General features: G+C 44.8%; 2 protein-coding genes across 2 annotated transcripts in view; one reads left to right on the top strand and one right to left on the bottom strand.

The window, feature by feature from the left end:
• LOC119449604 (THO complex subunit 2-like) overlaps window positions 1-21,287 on the bottom strand; it is a 72,370-nt gene extending 51,083 nt beyond the window's left edge. Inside the window, 14 exon segments of the mRNA XM_049665329.1 lie at window positions 1,886-1,987; window positions 3,270-3,614; window positions 4,727-4,896; window positions 5,787-5,923; window positions 5,926-5,938; window positions 10,100-10,195; window positions 10,611-10,771; window positions 14,339-14,472; window positions 14,901-15,019; window positions 18,036-18,109; window positions 18,191-18,242; window positions 18,332-18,423; window positions 20,542-20,612; window positions 21,152-21,287. Of these exon segments, the coding sequence (XP_049521286.1) occupies window positions 1,886-1,987; window positions 3,270-3,614; window positions 4,727-4,896; window positions 5,787-5,923; window positions 5,926-5,938; window positions 10,100-10,195; window positions 10,611-10,771; window positions 14,339-14,472; window positions 14,901-15,019; window positions 18,036-18,109; window positions 18,191-18,242; window positions 18,332-18,423; window positions 20,542-20,612; window positions 21,152-21,216 (1,631 nt within the window). The 5' untranslated portion in view covers window positions 21,217-21,287.
• A 124-nt stretch (window positions 21,288-21,411) lies between these two features.
• On the top strand, window positions 21,412-22,306 carry LOC119449610 (MICOS complex subunit mic25-a). Its single transcript, XM_037712823.2, has 2 exons — window positions 21,412-21,510; window positions 21,717-22,306. The coding sequence occupies exon 2, from the start codon at window positions 21,719-21,721 to the stop codon at window positions 22,208-22,210; it is 492 nt and encodes a 163-aa protein (XP_037568751.1). The 5' UTR covers window positions 21,412-21,510; window positions 21,717-21,718; the 3' UTR covers window positions 22,211-22,306.
• Window positions 22,307-23,804: the final 1,498 nt, after the last annotated feature.

The raw sequence follows: 23,804 nt of genomic DNA, 5'->3' as shown, positions 1-23,804 counted from the left end.
GGCATGCACTATCTTCTCATTTCTCAAACAGTTGTTACACATCTTACGGTTGTCTGGATGCATCCTATGATGTGTCGAGGCATCCGGGTTCCACACTGGACATGACTATTACAATCAAAGATGCGTCAATGGTAGTGGGTGCAAACACAAATAAACATTCTTCCTATGGCAAATGATAGATATTGCTGGACGATTCCACTTGCACATCAGCAGGTATTGCTGGTATTATCGTTGTCGTAAGGCAACCTTCTTGGCCTTGATGGTGAACAGCTGTCTCATTTCCTTCTTGCCAGACTTGATGCAAACTCGTCGCAATGCTTGTACTATGCACTTGCTGAAACTTCACTGCAGCTTTAAACACATCAACTTTCCCTTGACTTCCATGGAACACAGTGTTGTTCTGAGCACACACGATGCTGCTTCTGAAGTCTTGAAAAAGGATGCTTTCTTGTCAATGCTTGCTGGACTCAGCATGGAACAGTCGTCACAAAGTATGAATCTGACTTTTATTGCTTGACAGGATGGCAAACAGAGTGAAGACATTGGAGTGATTGCAAGACAAGTAGATAGCCAGGAACAATCTTGATGCAACGAGCCTATAGCAAGGGATGACCTTCTGTAGAGCCATTGTAAGCAAAGGTGCTGAGATCACATGGGATGTCGTGGAGGTTGCAGCAGCTCATTGTGGTCATCAAGTAGGGTGAAGCAAAATCTTCATCACATTAGAATGTGGTGCCAGGAGTGAGCGAGAAGCGGTGGTTTAGAGGCAGGCCTGTAGCATTCTCCAGTTGACCAGACAGATTTGACATGAGTTGATTCCACCAGCATTGACATTTATTGGCAGTGAGTGCAGACAATGCACAATTCATGGGTGGTGCTTTGACAAGTGAAGGCTCAGAGGCACACAGGCAGCAGAGCTTTTTCTCATGTAAGCCTCATGCTGGTTTCTGATGAGATTGCCGACACAGGAGATGACGCACAACATTCAGTGAAGCGAAGAGGAGGTTGAGCAGTCGATGGCAGCGTTGAAAACAACTCTTCCCCGTTGCTGAAGTGATGGAAGCGGACTGAAGGAGAAGTAGCCAAGGCGTTGCGAAATGCCCGAGCTGTGAACCCAGCCTTCGCCGGGATCCTCCACGGTGATTTCACGTTGTTCCACGAATTCCCCAGGTGAAGAAGAGCTCGAAATGCCCGTTGAGATGCAACCAAGACCGCGTTCATCCTGCTGGTGCTCTGAACAAAGAGTGACTTCAGTATGCCTTGTGTGGATTGCCGTCGGTTTCAGCGATACAGCTGGGAGCATGCACCACACAATGCCAGCCAAAAGGAAATTCCAAATACAGCCTTCTCTGAAAAGTTGAGAGAAACTAAGCTGCTTCAGTAGAGAACCAGTTGTTCCATTTAGCTTCCATTAAATAATTCCTATCTTCCATTACACAACCCAACTGACTTCAGCGTTGACGTTGTTGAGCGCAAACATCCTTCATTGAAAACAGTATCAGTCACATAAATCAGCCCCCCAAACCTAATGACAGGCCAACTCAAATACTTTTATCTCTCAGTAGTAAATTATTGTTACAAGTGCCAAGTAATATATTTACAGTTAGCACTATTCTGAACTGTGTGACCTATAACTATTCGAATATAATGTCAAAAATATGTGGCTAATAAAGCAACGAAGCTACAAGACAACACAGCTTCACAAAGAATGAAGTCCTATAACGCGAAACATTGAAAAGACATTTGCCTGGTGGGAATGCCTTTTCAACCCACGTGTTGAAAAAAGAAAAAAATAAACAAAAGTTTCAGATGGAATATGCCACTAACATCCCTAAACTCCACATTTCGTTAAAAATGTTAGGGTGATGAACAAAGAAACACATACTTCATGATGTATTTAATCTTCTTGAGTGAGTCTGCTTTCACCCTGATGAGAAGAGGATGACTCTTGTAGGAAGAATTCTTCCAGTGATGGTAAAGAAGGTACCTGAAAAAAAAAAAAAATCCATAGACTCTACTGACTATTTGATCCCCTTAACTCCATTGTGATGAGATTACGAACACCCAACTCCTCGATACATTTAGAAAGCACCACATGTGCTCGAGGAGATTCTCTCCATACCCTTGGGAATTTCCGGACAACCCTAAGAGGTACCACCCTAAATATAAAAAGCATGCAGCTTGCATGCAGCCACTTCTCCGTAACACAACCAATGGCAAGCAAGGCATGCCCAGTTCACAAGTTCACCAAGAGACGGCTTTTAGTGAGTTCAGCTTTACTTTTGCATTTTACATCAAAGCTGTTAAGCAGGCTCCCGCAATGGCTTGTGGAAGCATGGTCGGTATGAAATGTCAGAACAGCCAAGAGATCAGCTAGCATGCAGCTTGCATTGGAGTCCCAAAGCAGCTATATGACAAGAGCATTGGTGAGAAAGAGGAGATTTGCAGGTACCAAAATGGGAAACTGAATGCGCGCCAGCGTATCCACATGAGACGAGCGGGCGAGTATTGCGGGGAAGCTGATGCGGTGGGCGGCTACTGCTCTCCATCGGATGCGCCTCCTGCCTTTTCTCTTTTAATCGGGATCTAGTGGCCAGAAACCTATCATACAATCGCAGTTTGGCAATGCACTGAATGTTGGTGCCGATACATTGTCCACGAACTTATGAACCGGTAAAAAGATGCCTAACTGCATTGGGTCATTTTTTTTGTGTGTGTTCTCTATTGAGGATGTTGGCGCCGGGAAATTATTAGAAGATACGAGAACATAAAGCAGGTTGGCTTTCCAGAAACACAGCTAAAGAGTGATCTCTAATTTCCTCGATGAGCCACATTACCTCAGAATAGCAGAGAGACTCTGCACTGCTAATTCAGACTCCTCTTGTCTGAAAAATGGCAAGGACATTTCAGGGCACGTGTTTGCCCCCTTTGATTGCTGAAGTAAAAAAGAGCTGTACATAGCAAGTCTAATATAGACCTTCGTCGGTCCTCAACTAGACAGTTACAGCTCCCAACTTTCTTTTATTGAATAAACAGCCAATTAATACTTTACGGTAATCTGATGCAGATAGAAGTCAACTAGTACCATGGCAATTCAGTAGCATTAAGTGTTCACATACTGCAAAATCCTTCCACTTTTCTTCAGTACCAAGGGTTCGTTTTTTATCTGTGCACACTGCACCATTTCAACATTAAAAGGTTGCTTAATAGAGTAATATTTACTACACGAGTTCATCAAAGTTCAACTGTACAGAAAAAAAGTCACTCACCTTTGCTGGTACGGATAGAGCTTCACAAGAGACCAGATCTCATCAGCAACACAACAGTTGCAGTCGAGCAGCGACAGAGATGGCAGCAGAGTCTCTCCAAGCAATGTGAGCAGGTCAAAACGAAGGTCTGCAGTGGTGGAGCCTTTCTGGTGAAGGAAAGCCCGTCCCAGACGCACAACTTTCACTATCAGCACGGGATCTATGTGCATCAGAGGACCCAGAGACATGAGCATGGGCAGCACCAGTGTCTGGAATTCGCTAAACGTCTCCACTAGGGGCAGTGGACGCAGGCCTCCTGATGGCGGATTGTATGGTCGGCGGAAACCCTCTGGCAGTCCACTGTGCCTGTCACGCAGAATCGCAACACCAATATGTTACCACGAGCAAAGACAAGTCACTCCTTTGCCAGACAGACAAAGGCAGCGAACTCATACATATGCAAACAAACTTCGAAATTCTGATTGGCCTGTTTACATTAATGATCAACCGTGGTCAAACAAGGAAGGTCTGAAGCTGAAGCCAACGGTTCAACAAGGTGACTGATCTTCACCAGGGCAACAATTGCTTTCTTTGGCAGGGCTTATGTAGCTCACTCTCCCCCACCCCCAATGTGGGAGAAGGCACACGGTGCCATGCACCCAGTTTGGTCGCACTTTCGTGCTTTGTCACTTCACATGTGCCCTCTTTTTAACGTGACTGGGTTCGAAGCGTTTGTTGTAGCAGTACGTTGATTTTAAAAACGTTTGTTATATCTGGAAGCAGTTTCCATAGGGAGGGTTAGAAAATCATGAAAGCACTGGAATGTGGTCGTTCTAACCGACAGATTGTTATATCTGGGATCATTGGAAGTGGGTTCGACTGTACTACATACGGTAAGCGCAAACTGAAGATCAGCCGTGCGCATTAACCAGTTCGAATTATCCGTGGTGGATCTGATTTGCATGTGAATTATTTACCTTTTAAATACATGGAGTTCTTTGGAACTTGGTCAGACTGTGCCAGTTAGTTTAGATTGAATTACCCAGTGGGGCATCATAACCTTAGTTGCTTTCGTGCCCCCTACCCCCCCCTCCTCCCCAATAAACCAAAAAAACATTGAATTAGGAGTGAATTACCAACCTTTTATGGTATTAAAAATATAATATTCGATGATATTTGAAATTTTCAAATATTCACACCGCCCTACCAAAGCCTTCTGAGGATTTTAGCAGGCAAATTTACTGGCTACTTATGTCCCTAAAAAGGTTGCCATGTCTTCAGAACAGCAAAGTTGCCGTTAAGGCAACTAAGAACTCAACAAATCTGTCGACTATCTTGCATAATTACGAACTCTGGCATGAAGTTCAAGAAGGAAACCTGTCAAATGAATCAATATGATATTCTGCAAGCCTCAACTGATTTATTGTGGCATTTAGTGTCCTTTTAATGCCTCATGCCCAACATGCAAGGTATCTCACTTGGAGTACAGTGGTTCCACCAGAGTGTGCACCAGAAGGCACAGCCGACGGGCAATGTGCGGCTGAGACACAGCGTAGTGTTCAGGCAGCCGCTGCATCAGCTTCTCAGCATTGAGCCAGTCGCCCACCTCTAGCAGAGCCTCACACAGGCCAAGCTTTTGGTTCTCCTCCTACAGAAAGAAAACAGCAGCATGGCCCACTTCCTCCATAAAGCGCTAAGCATGAACTCAACAGCTAACAACTTTCTGTAACCAGTTATACAGCCTTTGCTGCTTATGATTATTTTTCTGTTTTACCGTGCAAGAGCCAGGAATGGCCAGAGTGCTAAGAAATGGCTGTATGTGATCGTGATGAACAAAAATCTAGTCCCTCTGTTTCCCTTCTTTTTCTTCATTCATAGCGAGTGTCTTGAATCTACCAGCCTTGATACCATTAGGTAGCATACGAGGGTTTACTAGCCACCTGCTTGCTCACAGACACATGTTACACAACGCCACTGAGCAAAAAAAAAAAAAGGATGTTTCCAATCCGTCTGCTATGGCCCTGGCTAACACTCCTAGGGCTAGATCTAGTACATACAAATACCCAAGTTAGTGGATGGACTGGTGGCCATCGCTGTAGTATAATTGACAGTGCAACACAAGCGTAATGCGGACATTGTGTGTTCATTTCGACCGGCGACAAGTTAGCTTTTTCTCCATTTTGATCTTCCTCATCCACTTTCATTTTCCCTTTTCTACATTATTTTCTACATTTCAATTTCAACCACAGCTAATTACCCCTATGCTGACCTTGGCTTCATTGCCCATTGGCTTTATATGGCCACGATTAAAAAAAAAAGACATCGAGCCCCCTTTTTGCTTTCTTGGTCAAGAAATGGCTTGAAGTACATCCTATGTCTGTTAAAACGAATCTGCATACAACACACTTTCAGGCTTAACAGACGATTCTTCACACTTGGTCTGCCTAAATTATCAATGCAACAAATTTCACTTGAACGAATCTTGCTATAACGGAGTATTGGGTACTCCTAAGTTCCTGAAAACTAGATCAGACTTGCCAATGTCAGGTCATCATCCTTGTCCTCGTCTTTCTTTTCTTCCTCTTTCTTCTCAGAGGACATGATCACCATTGCCGAGCGTTTTGCGTACTGCAAGGCTGCATTTTCCTCCTTCTTGTGTTGCTTGGCCAAGCTGCATCATCTGGCAGCAGCTGCACGAACAACATTACCAAAGCATCGGCACAGAGGTCTACACACAAAAGATGATCATGCCAAATGCACATGCCTAACCTTTTAAGTGTTTTGGACGAGCTCAGCCTGTTAAAGCAATCATGGTTGATTATTCTTTGAATGAGCTCTACTCGTCAATGGCAAGCATCCCATTTTCAAAGCACTTTCGACGAAATCAACATGACCACCTAGTTTTTCTTCGACTACACAGACGGCTGCAGTGCCAGCATTTGAAATCATTTTGCCTTTTTCTTTTCTTTTTCTTACTACATTGATGTCAGCTCCTCTTCACCACCTTGAACCTGTGTTGATTCAGTCTGTTCAACATAGATGGCAGCTATTTTATCAGTGCTGGATAAGTGTGTCTATTGCTGTCTGTTTTCTACTACACAGTTGGCAGCACTTTGCCAGTGCTCAAAAACCGTGTTCTTGAAATTGCGCGCTTTTTCTGTCTTTTGGCAGATTTGAAACGATGGCGTGTGCCACATATAGTATACATATATATTGCATAGTGAAGAGGTAAAATGAGGTTTCCACATGAATTGGTTAAAAAAAAAAGCTTTAGAAGAGCTTTTGATGGAGTAAAGTTTGAAAATAACCAATTCGTAGTTTCCGGCTGGCAGCAATGTGCGACTCTTAGGTTAGGGCGCTCCATACAGTCGCTGACCGATTTTCTAGAGCTCGCAGGGACCGAAAAATAGTCCGAAAAACTCCTTCGCCCCCCCCCCCCCGCCCCCCGCAAAAAAAAAAAACACAATTTATTAAGCCGCTAGCATGGCTTAAAAAATCTCAAAAATGCCCTGCCTCATACTACGCCTAGAGGGGGATCAGACTTGCTTGAATTGGTGCAAGAGACGTCTCCATGTACAGTCGACACGAGTGTCACCGTGCTGGTGATCTCTGCCAATAGAGTTCGCCATGGAGATCGAATAAATGAGCTTCGACCCACTTGGCTCTCGCGAAGCACAGGAGGTGGCGCCGATCACCGAGACAAACGTCTCCGAGACAACTGCTCAGTGGACATACCATGATCAAAATAGCAACTGAAACTTTTGAAGAAAAAAACAGATTCCACAATATATGATCATGACGATAATGCTGACCGCAAAAAGGAAAAATTGTCGTCCCCTGGAGCGCTTTGTCAGCCACGGAGAGCGGGCATAGCCTCCGAGACTAGAGAATGGAGCGCGTGAGCCTCCCAATCTTGGAGGCTATAGAGTGGACCACTGGAAGCCAAGCCAGTAGAAAATCCAACATGGCGGCCTCCAAGATCAAATAGTCTGGCTCGGAACGAGCGATTTAGTCCGGAAAATCGAACTTTGGGGCCTAAATTCCTCCGAAAAATACATTAGCTCTATGGGAATCCTGACGGTGTACTTATGAAGTCCGGAATATCCAACAAGTCCGAAAAATCCGTCGGCAACTGTATACGCTAGCTTGCGCCGGCAATGTAGCACTAAAAAAGCCAGCTGCCCACAGAGCTGCACAGGCACGCGGCACGTGCTCGGCACGCACTCATGCCACTGATCCGACGTTCGTCGATTGCTTCCACAGCTGGTTGCATTGCCACTAATCATTCCAGTGTAAAATTTCACTTCTGTCGTCGTAATGGGGAGGCCGTGCTTACGGGGGTATGAGCCATTCATTGTCTTACGTAATGGACAGATTTAATTATGAAGAAATTTTATGGAAATCCATCCAGAATGAAAGTGCTTGAGAAAGGGCTGGTTGTCGACATGCCGGTTCTAGCTTGAGGGCTTCTGAAGCCCAGACGAAACATCAGCGAAGAGCTGCCGACCCCAAGTTGCAGGGACGCGATGTTGAGGCCAAACGTCAGCACCGTCTTGCCCTCCAGGAACCTGAGAGCGGTGATGCACTCTTCAGCTATGCTAGCGCCAACTTCCCCAGTGCCATGGCCAGGTTTCAATGGTATTTTCTCAGCCGAAACTTCGGAGCCAGCTGCAGTGCGTTTGACCGGTTGTGGTTCGAGCACAGCGTGGTACTCGTCAGTGGAATTCATTCGGAGGAACATCGAAGAAACACACAAGCTTCGCTTACCCCCATCTCCTCGACAGGGGAGGGGCTACTGATCTCTTTTCTTCATTTCGGTTATTTCAAAGAATTTTCGTGGTCCAGCGGCCTTCAAATTATCAAAGTTTTACCGTACCACCTTCCATCTCGAGGGCCACGATTTGCTGTGCTGTGCGTGCCGGAAGCTCCCGTGAGTGCCAGAAAACTGATCACCGGACGCCACCTCAAATTGGTGTTCGACGAGTGATGTCCAGTACCATTGTGGCTCGAATGCTATAATGTTTCTTTTTTCAAGTGAGAACCAAACACGATTGTAAAATGAAAATCAGGGTGCACATTACAATCGAGGAAACTGCATTTTCCATTTCGAGCCGAGAAAAATTGAGTGCGCAATACCATCAAAGGCGCATTATAGTATCAAGTAAATACGGCAATTGGACTAACACTGCACAGCACAGTGTGTTAAGTGCCACAAATGCGAGTGGCAAAAGTGGAAACAGAAATCAAAGCATAGAATGCTTGTAATCCAAAAGGAATGACAAAATTTTTCATAGTGTTTGTTTGCTTCTTTGTATTCAGTACAGCATATGGCACTACATGCATGCAGGACTTGCCAGACAGCAGCTGTGGCAAGCAGCTGCTTCCTTTGGTTGCGTTATGACAGTTGCCAGAAATACCACCGACAAATAAAATGAAAGAAGCGGTTGTGCAACTTCTCAAAGCAGTTCGTAAATGCCTATTTAATTAAGCTGAAGAAAATTTTAAGGTTTCATTTAAATTATGACAGAGGATAACATTTTGCTAAATAAAGCTATGTTGATGCAGCATTGCTCCTTAAAGGGACACTAAAGTGAAATAAAAAGTCAGGCTAAAGTGATAGAGCAATGCTCTAGAACGTCTAAGGCGTCAATATAATCGCGAACAGAGCTTTAGTATTCGAGAAATTGAGGTAAATGTAGGACACGATAAGAGACGCCCCAGGGACATTCCGGTACTTACCCGATGACGAAGGCACTCCTCAAAAAAAAAAAAAAAAAAAAAATATGTCACTAGTACTCAACCACTCGTATTAAAAACATTGTTTCGTTGGATTATAAGACGGAAGAAAATGGTACTTCTATTAAATTCTTAGAAAAAAATACCTTTTTGGTGTTACACTTGATAACGACGCGGGCGGTCAAAAGGTTTCGTTTTCGCTCGACTCTGCGCCGCGCTCGCTTTCGAGTTTCAGAAGTTACGTTATCGCGTAGTACTGTGCTCATGGAGGAAAAGCTTTTCCTTCCTCCATGACTGCGCTGGTGCTGTTGGCTCGCTAAACTCGCATTTGAATTTGCTAGCAGCTTGAGAGTCGCGACGGCACGTCCAGACGGTGACCAGCTTCGTCGCCCGACGTCGCATTGCAGGAGTCCTCGCTGCTTTCGCGCTCGGAAGAGCCGGTGTCGAGGCCGCCGTCGTAGTAGGCAACGACGCGGGCAGTGCGAGCCCTCAGCAGTATGTCACGCTCATCAGAGCTTAAATCACTGAAATCGAACCCAGCATCGCGAGCCAATGTGTCGTTGTCAGGGTCGTCAACTAGTTGGCGACGAGCCACCCTACTACAGTGTACACTGTAAGTAGGGTGGCCCCTTCTAGTACACTGTAACCCTACTTCCCCTTTCGCTATAGTGAACTAGTACACTGTACTTTCGCACTGCCGTCGGCTCTGTCTTGGCTCTGTTTCTGGCCGCGCGTTTGCGCTTTCCACAAAAAAAGCCGTAGCGCCGTCTGCGGGCGCCGTTTTACTCACCGGCGGCCATGACGTCACCACTCCTCGCTCAGCGCGCGATTTGAATTGCGATAGAGGTACGCGGACGCTTCAGACGCAATTTTCTCTTAAAATAAGTATTTTCTTGACACGAAACAAGCGTTTCGAGGTTTCTGGTATCATATTTTAACAGTCCACGTTGAAATAATATTTGCCTTTAGTATCCCTTTAATTTCTTGGTCCGTTTGGCAATTAAATATTATGATTAGTCTGAAATTCTTCCACTCCTATAAAATCTTAATGTTTTACTGCATTTCCCAAGCAAAGCAAAGCCCAGTAAAACTGCACGTAGTGCCACGGCACTTACTAGAGAGTAAAGGTCATCCAGGGCAATGACTTCATTACGGATTAAAACTGCAGCCAGGCGGTACAAAGACAATGGTGTCGGTTCTCCAGCTTCTCCCTGCAATGAGAACAAGGACAGGTATGAGTTGCAGCTTGACCTTTTGCTGAAATCAACAGCAGCTCAATCTTCCACACACTACTGCACTGTATCACAAGGGACTAGCTAACACAACTTTCCACCATTCAGTGAGCCAGTATGACTATATGACAATGTGATTAAGTCATAAGGCAATATTCGTTAATAGATGTAGATCCCGATCCTTCTGCATTTGTTGTAAGGCACTAACTTCTTAATGCTTCTGAAATGTAATTTTTGCACAAGCAACCAATCACTATAGAGCAGCAGGGTTCAAAATTGAGATACTACAGTAGCAGTTGGCCACAGCTTTTAACAGCAGGAATGGCCAATTAGGGATTAGACTTATTTCTGTACAAATTCCTACTGTAAAAATAAAGAAAAAAAGCAAGCTTGCCTGGTAAAATGTGAACTTGAAGCCAAGAACTTGGCTTATGGTGGCTGGATTGCACAAGAACTTAGTGAGCAGAGGCACGAAGAAGTCCTCAAGATGAATGCGACACTCAAAAGCCTCCAATACAATATCCAGAACTCTGTTAGGATCCAGGTTGAAGCAGCCTGCATAAAGCCACGGTACCAGCAGGTGAGTATGCAATGGGTAAGGCCAACATGCCCATACGCCCACAGAGAGAGAGATACAAAATTTAAAATGATATGCTCGAGATGTTAGTCGGGCTGATCGCCTAGCACAGATGATCACCTTGGTCTCAATCAGATACTGCAGTTAGCCTTGGGGGTAGATATGTGCGTATCTGTGCTGTGTGAGGGCAGTGGGCTCCGTGTGTGCCCTATCACTGGTGCTTACACCTAGGCAGGATGCTAGGTAGGACGCCATGCAAACCTATCCAGGTTTCAATGAAGTCTCTTCCTCTCTAAGTCTTTATGGTAACTCACAATAATTGGGCATGAATGGTCAATGAGACATGAACCCTTTCTCGTAAGTATTTTGCAAAGCATTCGTACAAGTGAATTCTTCTTAGCAGAACTGAAAGTTGCCGTTCACCTCATTTGAAGGTTTCCCATTCACCTTGTCATTCCCAGCACATCACAAGCCAAGGCAATGCTACCCCCCAGTTACATCGAATACCAACTAGTAGCTTGATCTCTCACATTGTTACCCCTAATTACATCTTCATAATGCATTTCTTTCTCATGCACTTGAATTAGTTGTCCACATAAGTTGTTTTTATTACACTCTGCAAAGAAGATAACAGCAAACATGGTGCAGGCCTTTGGAAGCATTATAAAGTGGGAGCCAATTGGAAACAAATCACAGTAACATCTCGGTGATACGAATCTCGAGGGGCCGCGTGAAATATTCGTATCATCAAAACATACACAAAATCAAGAGAAAATGATTTTTACCAGAAAAGATTTCTAATAGTGGAACCCCAATGATACCTTTCTCACTGCTGCGTTTTCCAGGCTGCTATGTTGCGTTTTCGCGGTCCCAACCTAAATCCCATTGACCTACATGTATTAAGTTCCCCGTGATATGCCGTCAATCTGTAATGTTCCTGCATCTTACGTTGTGTTTGAATGTGGTGGTCACGTAAATTTAGCAGTGCAGCCAGCTTGTACATTGCAACAAGCGACCGATGAATTGCAACAAGCGACCGGCACGTTGCAGATACGACGCAGCCACACGGGTGCCGTATCTGTGACGTGCGCAAATTGCGCACCCGCGCAAACCTCATCGTCAAAACGATCTGCGATGTTGACAAAGTGTGCCTAGTGCCGGTAGCTTCGTATGCGCTGTGCTTTCGACGCTTAATTCGCATTAAAGCAAGAGACAGCGCAAAGGTCAATTCACTCGCTGCTGCTGCTGCACTTCCTCATGCCAGCGTTTCGATAGCGAGTGTCCGCAGTCATCGAGCAAGATGTGTTAATGTTTACCTGTGCGCGCATGACATTGTGCTTGTTAATTTAGTTAGTAAGCAAATGTTTACAAGTTTATACGGCTGGTACAACTACTATCCTTACTTCGTACAGCTGTCTATTAATTGGCTATCACAATCGTTGCTTCACCTTTCGGGTGAAACTGCGACTTTTTTTTTTTGCGGTCCTTTGAAAAACGTATCAAGAGGTTTTACTAACCGTGTACGTTTTCCTCTCGCTCAAATCGTGAACGATCGCGTTCTGAAAGGCGTATAAGTGTGTGATCTCAGGAATGTTTTCACACACCACTGAACGCCTGAGCACGTCGAGTACAGGTACAGTCGAATTCACAGGACATGCGAAAAATTTCATTGTGGCGGAACGTCGTTGACGCGAAATTAGTATGTATATACGTACACCAAACGGCAAAGCCACGAACGAAACCGAAACCAACGTCCGGGAAATTTTCACGATGGCGTGGGGGCAGAGGTAGAGACGTACCGAAGGCGGTCAATAAAGTGTCAACTTCATGAGAGAATGCATTTCGCGCCACTGTTACAGCATTTTTCGTACATTACAGCCAATGCCTAACTCAATGCGCGTCTTCAGCCGATCACGAAACACTCATTTTGCGGCAGACGCACCGTCGCAATGAAGCGGTTTGAATTATCACAATTTCATTGCATATTTATGACAAAGTCGGCAAACTTGCGCTTAGTGGAGGTTTTATTTTCAGAAGTCTCAGCCTGGATTTCTTACGCTTCACGGCAAGCAAAGGCGTTATGAGAGTCTCACAGTCCGTTAGAAGAGCCATCGCAATGTCAATGACGTGGGCTCTGATAACATTTAAGATGAGTTCACAAGGATCCATTACTTTCAAAGCATTCGCCGGAGTCATTGAGTCTAGCGGGTTGTCATTTTCCCCAGACGACGAGATGCTGACATCCGCTGACATGATGCTGGCATCTGCTGACACCATTCGCTGTTGTCAGCGGATGCGGTCGCCGTATCTTGAAAACAAAGTGTGCACCCGCACGGGCCTCATCTTCAAAGCGATCTGCGATGCGGGCAAAGTGCAACTAGTGCCGAAAGAGTTGTGTGCGCTGTGCTTTCGACGGTTAGTTCGCGTTGAAGCGAGAGACGGCACAGAGGTCAATTCCCTCACTGCTATTGTCGTGCCTTTTCATACCAGCGTGTTGTCACCGAGTTTCCACGGTCATCGAGCAAGATGTGTTCATGTTTACCTGTGCGTGCGTGACACCGTGCTTGGTAATTTAGTTAGTAAGCGCATGTTTACAAGTTTACTCGGCCGATAAAACTACAATCTTTAGTTCGTATAGCTGTCTACTAATCTGCTATCGCAATCAATGCTTCGCCTTTCGAGTGAAACTGCGAAATTTTTTCCTCCCGCTTTCTGCCTCGGCGATCATATGTGCCTTCTCGAGAGAGAGAAATTTACGCTTCTTTGTTGGCGTAGCCATTTCGACCGGACACACACACCATAGAAAACGGCAGCGATTGTGGTGATGCCATGCAGCCTCACGCGTGATGACCACGCGTGGCTATGGATTGCAGTGGCGTAAATCGATACTTAGAACTTGATTTCGTTCGCGAAAACCTCGTTCGAGCGGACATATGATTGTTACAGCTTTGGAAGGGCCTTCTAATTTGACTACTCGGCAGTTGCAATTTCAATTGAGTCCCAGTTTCGTTCTCAAAAAGTTCGTTGAAACGGAAATACTGAATAAAACACCTTTGTTATGGCGACTTTTTTTGTATTACTTTCTATGGGCGGCTGACGGGGAATCGGAAAATCTTCATTGTGGCGGAAATTTCGTTGTAGCGGCATTCGTTGTAGGGGAATTCGACTGTAGCGTTCTGGCCGTCAGGGCTGCGTCACAGTCGTCGTTGCTGCAGCGGTCCTTGTCTACATTCTCGCTAACCATCGGCTAGGCTGTGATGTGGTCCGGTCTGCTCGACGTGGGGACCAATGAGAGATTGTGCAGCCGCGTGACGTAGACGGTTGCTTGGGGACTATGGATCCCGCTGTGCTGGCTTGTCTGTGCCGGTCGCTCCACTGGCTCGGCCACCCCCGCTGTTGCTCACCACATTAGGAACAGCCGATTTTTTTCTTATTGTGAGCAATGTATTTCGGCCGGCGAATGTCACAAATTCGTATCACCGAAATTCGTACCAGCAGGGATCATATCACTGGAATTTTACTCTAGTGGCATTTCACACACTCACCTATAAGAGACCTCATGACCTCAATCATGTAGTCTGGACTGATTTTGCCGGTGATCTCTTGGCTCAACTCTGTGGCTAGCTTTGCGTAGCCCTCGCTTTCCTCTCGAAACAAGTTGTACTTGTTTTGCTTGTAACTGCACAGCAAAGCAACCGATTCATTTAGTCATCCAAGTTCAGCTGCAGAAATCCTGCACAACAAATCTGTTCAACATTATATGCACAATCATAGAATGACCTCTTGACATTCAAATGTCAACAAGAACATGCTCTTGATACTTAACCAAAACATGCCACACAAGCAAAACTTTATATGATAGAAGAGGGCTAAGATTTAGAGTATGGTTAATGACCACTTTGATAATACAAAAGAAACGGCACACACAGATGAGCAAACGCATGGAAGGATGAGCACTCTCTCTTCTGTGTGTTGAATTACCTATGCACTACAAGTTGAAAGCAATGTATACCAGCCCGTCCACTTATCAGCTTTCACACACACACAGTACACTACCAGAAGCAATTACTGAAAAAACAGTTATAGAAAAATGAGGTAAAGTCTCACAACAGCCGTGTCTTGATCTTGACAAATTTGGTGCCCGTTGTACGGCTGTTCCTGACAATCCCTGCATCACCCAAGGACTCGATCTCTATTCTTTCTTTCAGCAAGGCATCAGGAACAACCTGTATGTAACAAAAGGAAAACAGAAAAAGCTCAAATTAACTGTAATGTCCATCTTAAGCACTGCATATTTTAGTTCTCTGACGGAAAGCGCTCCTCAGGCACTAAAGCAGCTGCAAGCACAACAATATGCATGACTCCCTGCCAGTCTACCAAATGGCCTTACTGAGGAATAGCCAATAAAAAAAAAATCGAACAATGGATGAAAGGAAACTCAATACAGGTGCCATGCTTTAGTTGTCCCACATTCAATTCACACTTTCTGTTTTTACTAACTTTGCACTCTGAGTGAGTAAATTGAAGTACAGTAAAAACTCACTATATAATGATGTCATGGGGACAGGAAATTTACTGTTATAAGTAGGTATTTCATGAAAATCAGAGGAGCTATAAGAGAGTCATGAACCATTCAATGTAAACTCCAACATCACAGGAGCTCGTTATATGTAATATCTAAATAAAAGCCAACTTGATGATGGCAGTGTGACAGCACCAAAATTCTTCCAATAAAAAGCTGCCTCGTCTGTCGCTGATAATCACATGGCACAGTTGGACCTAAGAAGCTACCACCACGTGGTGCAATGACCTTCGCAGTGCTCTTTGTCTCAGCAGGGTGGCCCATAGAAACGCAATGGGTCATCATGTATGCTGCATGAAGCAGCTGGAGCAGTCCTGTACTGATTTCCCTACATCTCACTTCGTACTAAGCAGAGTCCTGCTACTCAACTTTGAATAATCCATTCTAAAGTGCATGCACTGGAGTCATGACCACAAAAACTTCGAATAAAGGGATTTTACTATATAAAGAGGGTTCACTGTAACATCCATGCAGTAAATTAAAGTACATGCACTGCAGCTCTGAAAGCCACTTAGGGTTTAGGAGCAGCAATACATCTGCTAGTAAAGCCAAAATGTTCCTTTAGCCTTTCACAACAACATAGCACAAGTATTGGATCGCCTCTCAACAAATTCTTCGATTGGATTGCACAAGTGCGTTAAGCGGGCATAGCAGTTGCTAACACTATGATTTCAGCCTGGTGGCAGCTATCACACTTTCAAAGGACATTAGTATTTAATAAATAGTCAGTATACAGTGTAGACCGCTTATAACGTAAGTCACCGGAGTCGTGAATATCTGCACTATAATCGGTACCGCACTATCACCAAAACAGCGATTTTCAAGCCCTGCACGTATGCAAAACATGTAGACCAAGCAGCCGCGCGTATCCGAAAATCGAAACGTGTGACTGGGAGTTTTGCATCCGTTTAAACTTACGAACGTTGAAAGGTTAATGTCCAAGTACCTACGATCTTCGCACGAAGCAAAGTAATAATTATAAAAAATGTCTCAGTTTTACCCGAAAGGCGAAGCATCAATTGCAATAGCAAATTGGTAGAGAGCTATAAGGAGTAGGGATAGTAGTTTTATCAGCTGTATAAACTTGACACATTCGCTTACTAACTGAATTAACAAGCGGTGTGTCAACGCGCACAAGCAAACATGAATAGACTCGATGACCACAGACAACCACTGTCAAAACACGGGCAGTGGGGAAACGCAGGCCGCTGCAGCGAGCGAAGGTTCGTGCAGTCTATCGCTTCAACGGAAACTGAGCGGCGTAAGCATAGCGCATACAAAGGCCAGAGCCGTGTGGAGATCACTTTCAAGATACGGTGCGCGCCACAATACCGACAGCCAGCGCAGGCGTGAACGCATTTGTTGGCAGAGTAGAAGCCCCCTTTCCTCCCTCCCGTGCTGCCTTTCCGCTTTGCTCCTTTCGCGTGGGATATTGCATCGCCAGTTTCCCTTGCGTCCAGTTGCAAAATACGCATTTGGTGCCGCAGCACAGCGTCGCCCACCCTCCCTCCCATACCCCCACGGCCTTTCGCGCGATGGAAGTCGCGTTTGCTCTCCGTGAAGGCGCGCGTCCCCCGCGCGCTTTCACTCGCACATACGGCGCGCGGCGACAATTTTATCGCCGTTGGACTCACGCTCCACGTCTCATGCTCCTCCTCCGCATCGCCCTCGTTGAGAAGCGTGCTCGCTACCGCCCTTGTCGGCGAGATTTTCCTGCGGAAGCCGCATTATAACCGGTATTTCATCTCACGCGGCTGCACTGTAAGCGGTATGCATATACATGGGAGTGCTATGGGAAAATTAACAAGAGTCTGAAAAGACCGTACTATATCCGGTCCTGCACTATAAGCAGGTTACGTTATAAGCGGTCTATACTGTATTTGATGATGCCACTTATTAAGATAGAGAACAACGTATCTTCCTCATCGAACTTCAATCGGTACTAGCGCCTTCTTTTAGCACAAACTGCAGACATTTAATGTATCAAAATTATTATGAAAGAATATCATTCAAATTTTAGATTTCATAGAAACACTTCGGCCTTGCATACACTTGATAGTAGTTGCTATGCAATGAAATTTTAGCACAACTGCTGTCCAATAAACATACTGTCCCAACCTTGCTGCACAATGAAATTTCTACCTGTTAAATGTGTGCTAATGCTTATTTATAAGGTCAATGCCACAATATAAAAAAGAATAATCAGTGTCCTCCACCTTATAAAACCTTATCAAACAGAAAAGCTGGCGTGATAATTTTGGAAGAAACAAAATTCAACTGCTGCTTACTGCTAGAAAGACTGAAAAACAGGCCACACCTTGAGCATTCTTGCCCGTAATTCTCACTTGTCTTTGCTGAGAAGGTTAATTAGAGTGCTATCTTCCAGGGCAAAAATCGGTCAATATAACCATCACGACAAGACAGAGCACTGTTTTGTATATCTGGCTGCCCCATTTGAGCTGGGAAATAGCACTATGTCAAACCAACTTAGCACTACATAACCTCATTAGAGACAAACTTGATGAAGAGATATCGGTGGGTTATTTGGTGGCCTTTATTATACATATATGCAGGAATGCTCAACTTATCTAGAGATTGTCACATGCACTTCCTAAGTGAAGGCTGCCAGCATAGACAGACAACGGCAACAGCCCACTCACCTTGGCGCAGCCAGCCAGAAGCCAGTGGAAACGGTCCCTCTGGTCTCGGTTATCCCCGGACAGCGTCTCGAAGTCTAAAGAGGTGGTAAGGAGGCGTCTAGATAGGCCACCGACAACGCCTTATGGAGAAAGGAGGCAAGCAGCCAGGCACATACCCAGTAGGAAGACCAGGTCCACCAGCATGGAGGAGATCTCTGGATGCAATGCCTAAGCAAACAAAGTGCCCCGGCGCAGAGCAGGCGTGGGGCAAATCCGCACGGCTCGAAAGCCGCCCACCACACGACAACACCACTTACGGTAACCTCGGCTAGGGCCGCCAGGGCCTGGTCCACCTTGAGACGGTCCTCCACCACGTGCCAGCATAGGTCATGTAACAGCAACTGCAGCTCTGCAAAAACAGGTTCAGCCCATTGCAACCTTCCGTCATCAAAGGCCTATCAAATACTGTCATTTTCAGATGACAGTATTTTGATTCTTTAATGCTGAAGAAAACATTGAGATGTTCTGCTTGAACACCAATAGCCTCCTTTCATTTCAGGGCAGCAAAAAATAGATGGAGCCAGATGTACCAATATGCAGGGTTCATCACGTACAAATCACACCATTTCTCGTATTGTTCAGAAAACCAGTGACAATACAACAGTGCCATGCAACCATGACTTAGAAAAGAAAAAAGACACAAGCTTACTCTAATATGTCGAGCATTAGCACGTATTTAGTAGCAGCACCTATCCTATCATAAAACCTCCAGCAGGGTGGCGTTGACTTAAATCTTTCATTGCTTTTACCTAATGGACACAGGCCCCACTAAACTGTGACCGAGAAACACTAATTTGACTGTCCTGTGTTGTCTGAACTGGTTTTTGAGGCGTTGCATGCCATCATTTATTGCACCCGAGCACTGCGCAGTGCACACATGATGCCATTTGTTTTGAGTGGCAGCAAAGGTTCTGTGCAAGAGGTTGTAGACTTGCTCAGCATAAGCACAGATTTGACAGCAAGATGGCATCGTCTGCTTCATATTGCCCAGAGCGCAGAGTTTCTTAATAAAATTGCTAGGGATAACTCCGATGCTGAGATCGATTAGCTTGGAAAGACGGGTAGTATGTGCATTTGTGTAATTTTTGTGCTTGTAGCTCCAGATGTTCTTGTTTAATTTCCATTCAATCATATTTTTCTAAACGTATGAAGACAATAACATTCTGCATGCACACTTCATTCCAAATACTTGCACTTGAAATCCAATGTTTTGTTGCAAGTGATCAATATAGAAAGTCATAAAGGCATATGGTCGAAGTTTCAGCAAATCCATACACTACTATCGTTCCTATGCTAGCTGAACGACCAAGCTTGCAGCTTTTATACACAGTCAATTGATTATACAGTGCAAAATTCTGTGCGAAGTTGGAGCATCTGCTAACATTGTGAAAGCCAACCCAATTAAACTTCAAATAGCAATGAAAGACACAGTGAATCTGAACAAAGCTACCAGGAAAGTAACAAAGTTCCGTAACCTAATCAAGGCTTTCATGATTAAAATCTTGCACTGCTCCATTTTCCTCTAGAAACATTCGTGTAAAGCCACAGTGCTCTTACCAAAAGCAAAACATAGGCTATGACTAAGAAGAGGGATCCACATTAATTTACATACTATCTGATTTTTTTTTATTATTATTCAGGAGGATTTGCCACAATGCTTACATAAAGAATCAAATAAAGTTAAATAAAAGCTTCTAACTCTGCATCATGCAAGAATTGCTCCAGTGTCTTTGCAAAGTTATTGCCCGTCACCCAACAGTCATAGTCTTCAGGTAAGTCTGGCTTCAGTCCAGCCTTTCTTAAATTCTTAATATCAATCGTCCATGTTCCAGGACACATCCGAAGCAGGCATTCAGCATCTGACGTTCTTTAGCATGCACCTGAATTTTGGTAATAATTACCATGTCAGTGAACAGTATTTTCAACCGTGTGACAACACAGATAATGTAAACCTAAAAATAATGCGTAAAAAAAATTTAGGGATTTGAGCAGAATCCCCAGAATCTTAAGTTTTCACAGTTTTTCATCACTGTACAAATAGTAGTTCCAATTTCAAGTATTGATAAGGCTGCTGCGAAAGCAGAACAAGACAATGAACTTTTAGTTCCTCTTCGACAGCATTAACCCACAAAAGAAAAAAAAAGTATTGTTTTCCTACCGCAACAGCCAATGGGAAGTGTGGAAAATTTAAGCGTCAAAACACTACTGGTTTCTATACCACGTCGGCAGTGCACGTTCCTTGAGAGCCTGCTTCGTGGCAGTACAAACACATGTAGACAAGAGACAGCAATAATGCAAGGACAAACGACAAATTAAAGTAATAATTTCAAGCCCGCACCATGAACAAAAGGTACCGCAATGCGCAACACACGTGAAAAAAGAGGCACACAGAATATAGCTCAGTGCGCACACGGAAGCTGGGACGCCTCTATAATTTGTAGGCTAGGTGCAACTGACGCGAACTTACCCCTCCCGCCTCTGTCTGAAGGCAACCTCGACGTCTGCATACCGGCTGCTGCTGAACGACATAACTTGATACTAGTTAGAGAAAAACAAAGAAACAAGACAGTAAAGGTCACAATGCTGCTAGATAATGGCCAGCTTCGATTTCAAAGTAGCAATAGTTACTGCAAATCAGTGCTGTTATTCGTACGACTAACACTTCCTCCAGCAATTTTCATCCCGAAAACGACTATTATACGCGTCAGGCCGCTTCCAAAGAGCAACGTACCATGCAAATTAAGAAAACGAACTGCGTAATCGCATTAGCACGCTCAAGCTGTGGCGATGGGGCGCTACTGTAAAACACTTGTGCCAGCGCTCCTCACAGGAACTCTCACGCAACTGCGTCAGAACATGTACGCATGAATATGAAATGTCATATATTATACACGTTCTGCGCAATCACCGGCACACCACATCGTTTTTATCGCATCATTTTTAAGTCAATTTTGTCAACATGATAGGCCTAGCAAAAGCCATTATTCTGGCTGTCTCAAAGAGACAGGCCTATATTCTCACACATGTAGCATCTGAAAACTATGCAGATGGTGCGGTTTGCTTCTGTAAACACTTACAACTCAAGTTTTCCTGATCTTTCCCAACTTTTACAAACGTCTAAAGACACAACCCGGCTCGCCATTATGAGCCGACAAACTACCACTGGCGCGCTAAACGCTCTCTAGCGGCGATTTACCCTTGAATTTACTGTTGACAGCAAAAAACATCAGAAAGTGACAAAAATTAACTCAATGTAGACATAATAAGAAGTTACACGCCTGCATTCTAAAAATTGATTACAATAGCATAATATTTAGCATGTTGTATAAATAGAGCAATCATTCACGTAGTTGCGGATGTCTCCGGCGTAAGCGCTGTCATCGCAACGTTTTGTTTTCTGCTGGAGGTGCAGCAAGAGCGGCGGAGTCTCAGCAAGGTATTTGTGATTGCTATGCGATGTGTTTTGCCCTGGCTTTGACGATTTTAGCGAGACGCAATGCAAGGAAACTGATAACCAGTTGAATGGATAATTGACAGAAGAGTTGTAATCTAGCTACTGCGTGCCGGTCCGTCGCCTTTTCTCGTTGCTCGTTGTCGTGCGGGCACCGTGAACCGTGCCTCTCGTCTTCGTTTTCTTTCCAGTTATGGGCTCGTCTGGAAGCACCAGGAGAGTTACCATCGTTAACGAAAACTCCCCGGATGTCATCAAGATATCAGACTCCGTTGTGAAGAGGCTGAAGGGAGAATCCGACTCGATTTCGTCCACAGTGGCCCGACAGACTGCTGCCGGTGCACCTTACGAACCGAGGACTGCCGCAGGAGACAGCCTTCAGAGCCGGAGGCTCAACCACGACGAACTGAAAAAAGTTGATGACGTCTGGCGAGAAAATTTGAAGGAGGTAGAACGGCAGAATCAAGAGTTGTACAAGCTGGCGACCGACAAGTTCGCCGGTGCCGTAAAGCAGGTAGAGGAGCGGTACACCCAACATACGTGCACTCCCGTCTGCGAGGTGCACCAGCAAAAAGTAATGGATTGTTACGCGAAGAACCAGCGCGCGCCATTAAATTGTTCTAAGCTCGTCGATGCGTTCACAAAGTGTGTTCACGAGGCAAGAAAAGACATTGTAGCTCAGTAGAATGAACGTTAGGCGTGTTTGATGTCTTCTGGGTGACATTGAACCTTGCTTCTAAAACCAATTTGCCGGTTAGAAAAAATAAAGTTGTAACAATAACTGTTCTCTTGTTTATAAAGTGGCATGGCCAGTGAGATTAACTGTGTACCGAGCCACTCGCATGCTGGTGGCCACCCAGCCACCCTCACTGGCCGGTCTTGCAATAGCGCCTAGGAAGACACCGAGCATAACGCCACTGTCTCTCGGGGAGTGGTTTGGAGGGTAAAGATGTAATGCTCATGTTTTCTTCTGAGTAGAGCCGTGACTAAATTGTGGAATAAGGAACCAGCTTGCTGAAGCTAAACCTCAGGTGTCTGCTAAAACTATGCAAAGTGGCTAGAGGGTTGTCTTAGAAGCGCCGCTGAGGCGCGCAGCGGCACAGCTTTCAACTTATTCATGCCCCTCCATGACGTCAATTCGCTACTGTACCGTGCATAGAATGGTCACAGATGTTGGAAAATTTCAAGACGTCACTCTACACCAAACGCAATTTTATGGCTGTCGGAGCACACAACAAAAGCCCTGCCTAAAGTACAAAGCTCGGGAGAACCGAATTAATGCACAGTGTTGAAACTTCACTTGGTCCTGTATTTTGCATACGTAAAAGTAGCTAAAAAAGTACCATATGACATTTCATTACATCACAGATTATCTCTCCAACATAATTTCTCAGTCATCCGAAGCAATGGTAACGCTGCTCATGCAGAGGTTTTGTACAAAGAATTTGACCAATTAGCACTATTACCACAACTGATTTCATGTGTAATAACATCCTTTAAAACTGTGGTTAGAACCAGAGCTTAAATAAATACTAGGGGGAGGAGGGGACTGGATCTGGCCGTCAGCAAAATCTGATCCTAGAAGCAGGCGATAGCTTTGTCCAAAATATTACTGACAGGCTGTACCATAAACAGGTGCAAGAACTTGAAATAGAACACAATAAACTGGATGTGCGCATGCAGATCACTGACCCTTTTGAGGCAGGTTTAAGTTTACTTTGTTTGCTGGACAGTTAGCAGTTCATTTCAGTGAATGCTACTTTTCCCTCAGTACAATTTGTCCCAAGTGCCATCGTGGAATAAGTTTTCCTTGCCCTAGCAAATTAGAGGTCCCGGTACAAAAGATGTGTTCACCCAATTGTCCAGTGTGGGGAGCCCACATCACCCAAATGTCATCACATGTAGCCGCCTGGTTAGCTCGGATGGTAGAGCGGCTGCCCAGGAAAGGCGGTAATCCTGGGTTTGAGTCTCATTTTCCATTTAATTAATTCTCTCCACCTAGCGGGTTTCCGCTGAACTATTACGTCAAACACTTGCCTTTGCTTCGAGTTATTGATAAATTTGACTTCGCCCTGCCATCTACTAGCCGCCTGGTTAGCTCAGATGGTAGAGCAGCTGCCCCGGAAAGGCGGTGGTCTCGGGTTCGAGTGCCGGACCAGGACGAATTTTTCTTCAACTGCGAGGCTTTTCTTTAGAGGAACTTGTATGTGTTTCCTTTGTAACAATTGCTACGATGTCTCTTTTTCCATTTAATTACGTTACTAAGTATACCAAATTTT

This window comes from Dermacentor silvarum, chromosome 4 (assembly GCF_013339745.2).
Source record: "Dermacentor silvarum isolate Dsil-2018 chromosome 4, BIME_Dsil_1.4, whole genome shotgun sequence".
Classification (NCBI taxonomy): domain Eukaryota; kingdom Metazoa; phylum Arthropoda; class Arachnida; order Ixodida; family Ixodidae; genus Dermacentor; species Dermacentor silvarum.
Note: the sequence above shows the minus strand (reverse complement) of the source record. Positions and strands in the feature narration are given on the sequence as shown.

Coding starts and splice junctions, on each gene's coding strand:
- LOC119449610 (XM_037712823.2), top strand. CDS start 21,719: ATGGGCTCGTCTGGAAGCACCAGGAGAGTTACCATCGTTAACGAAAAC.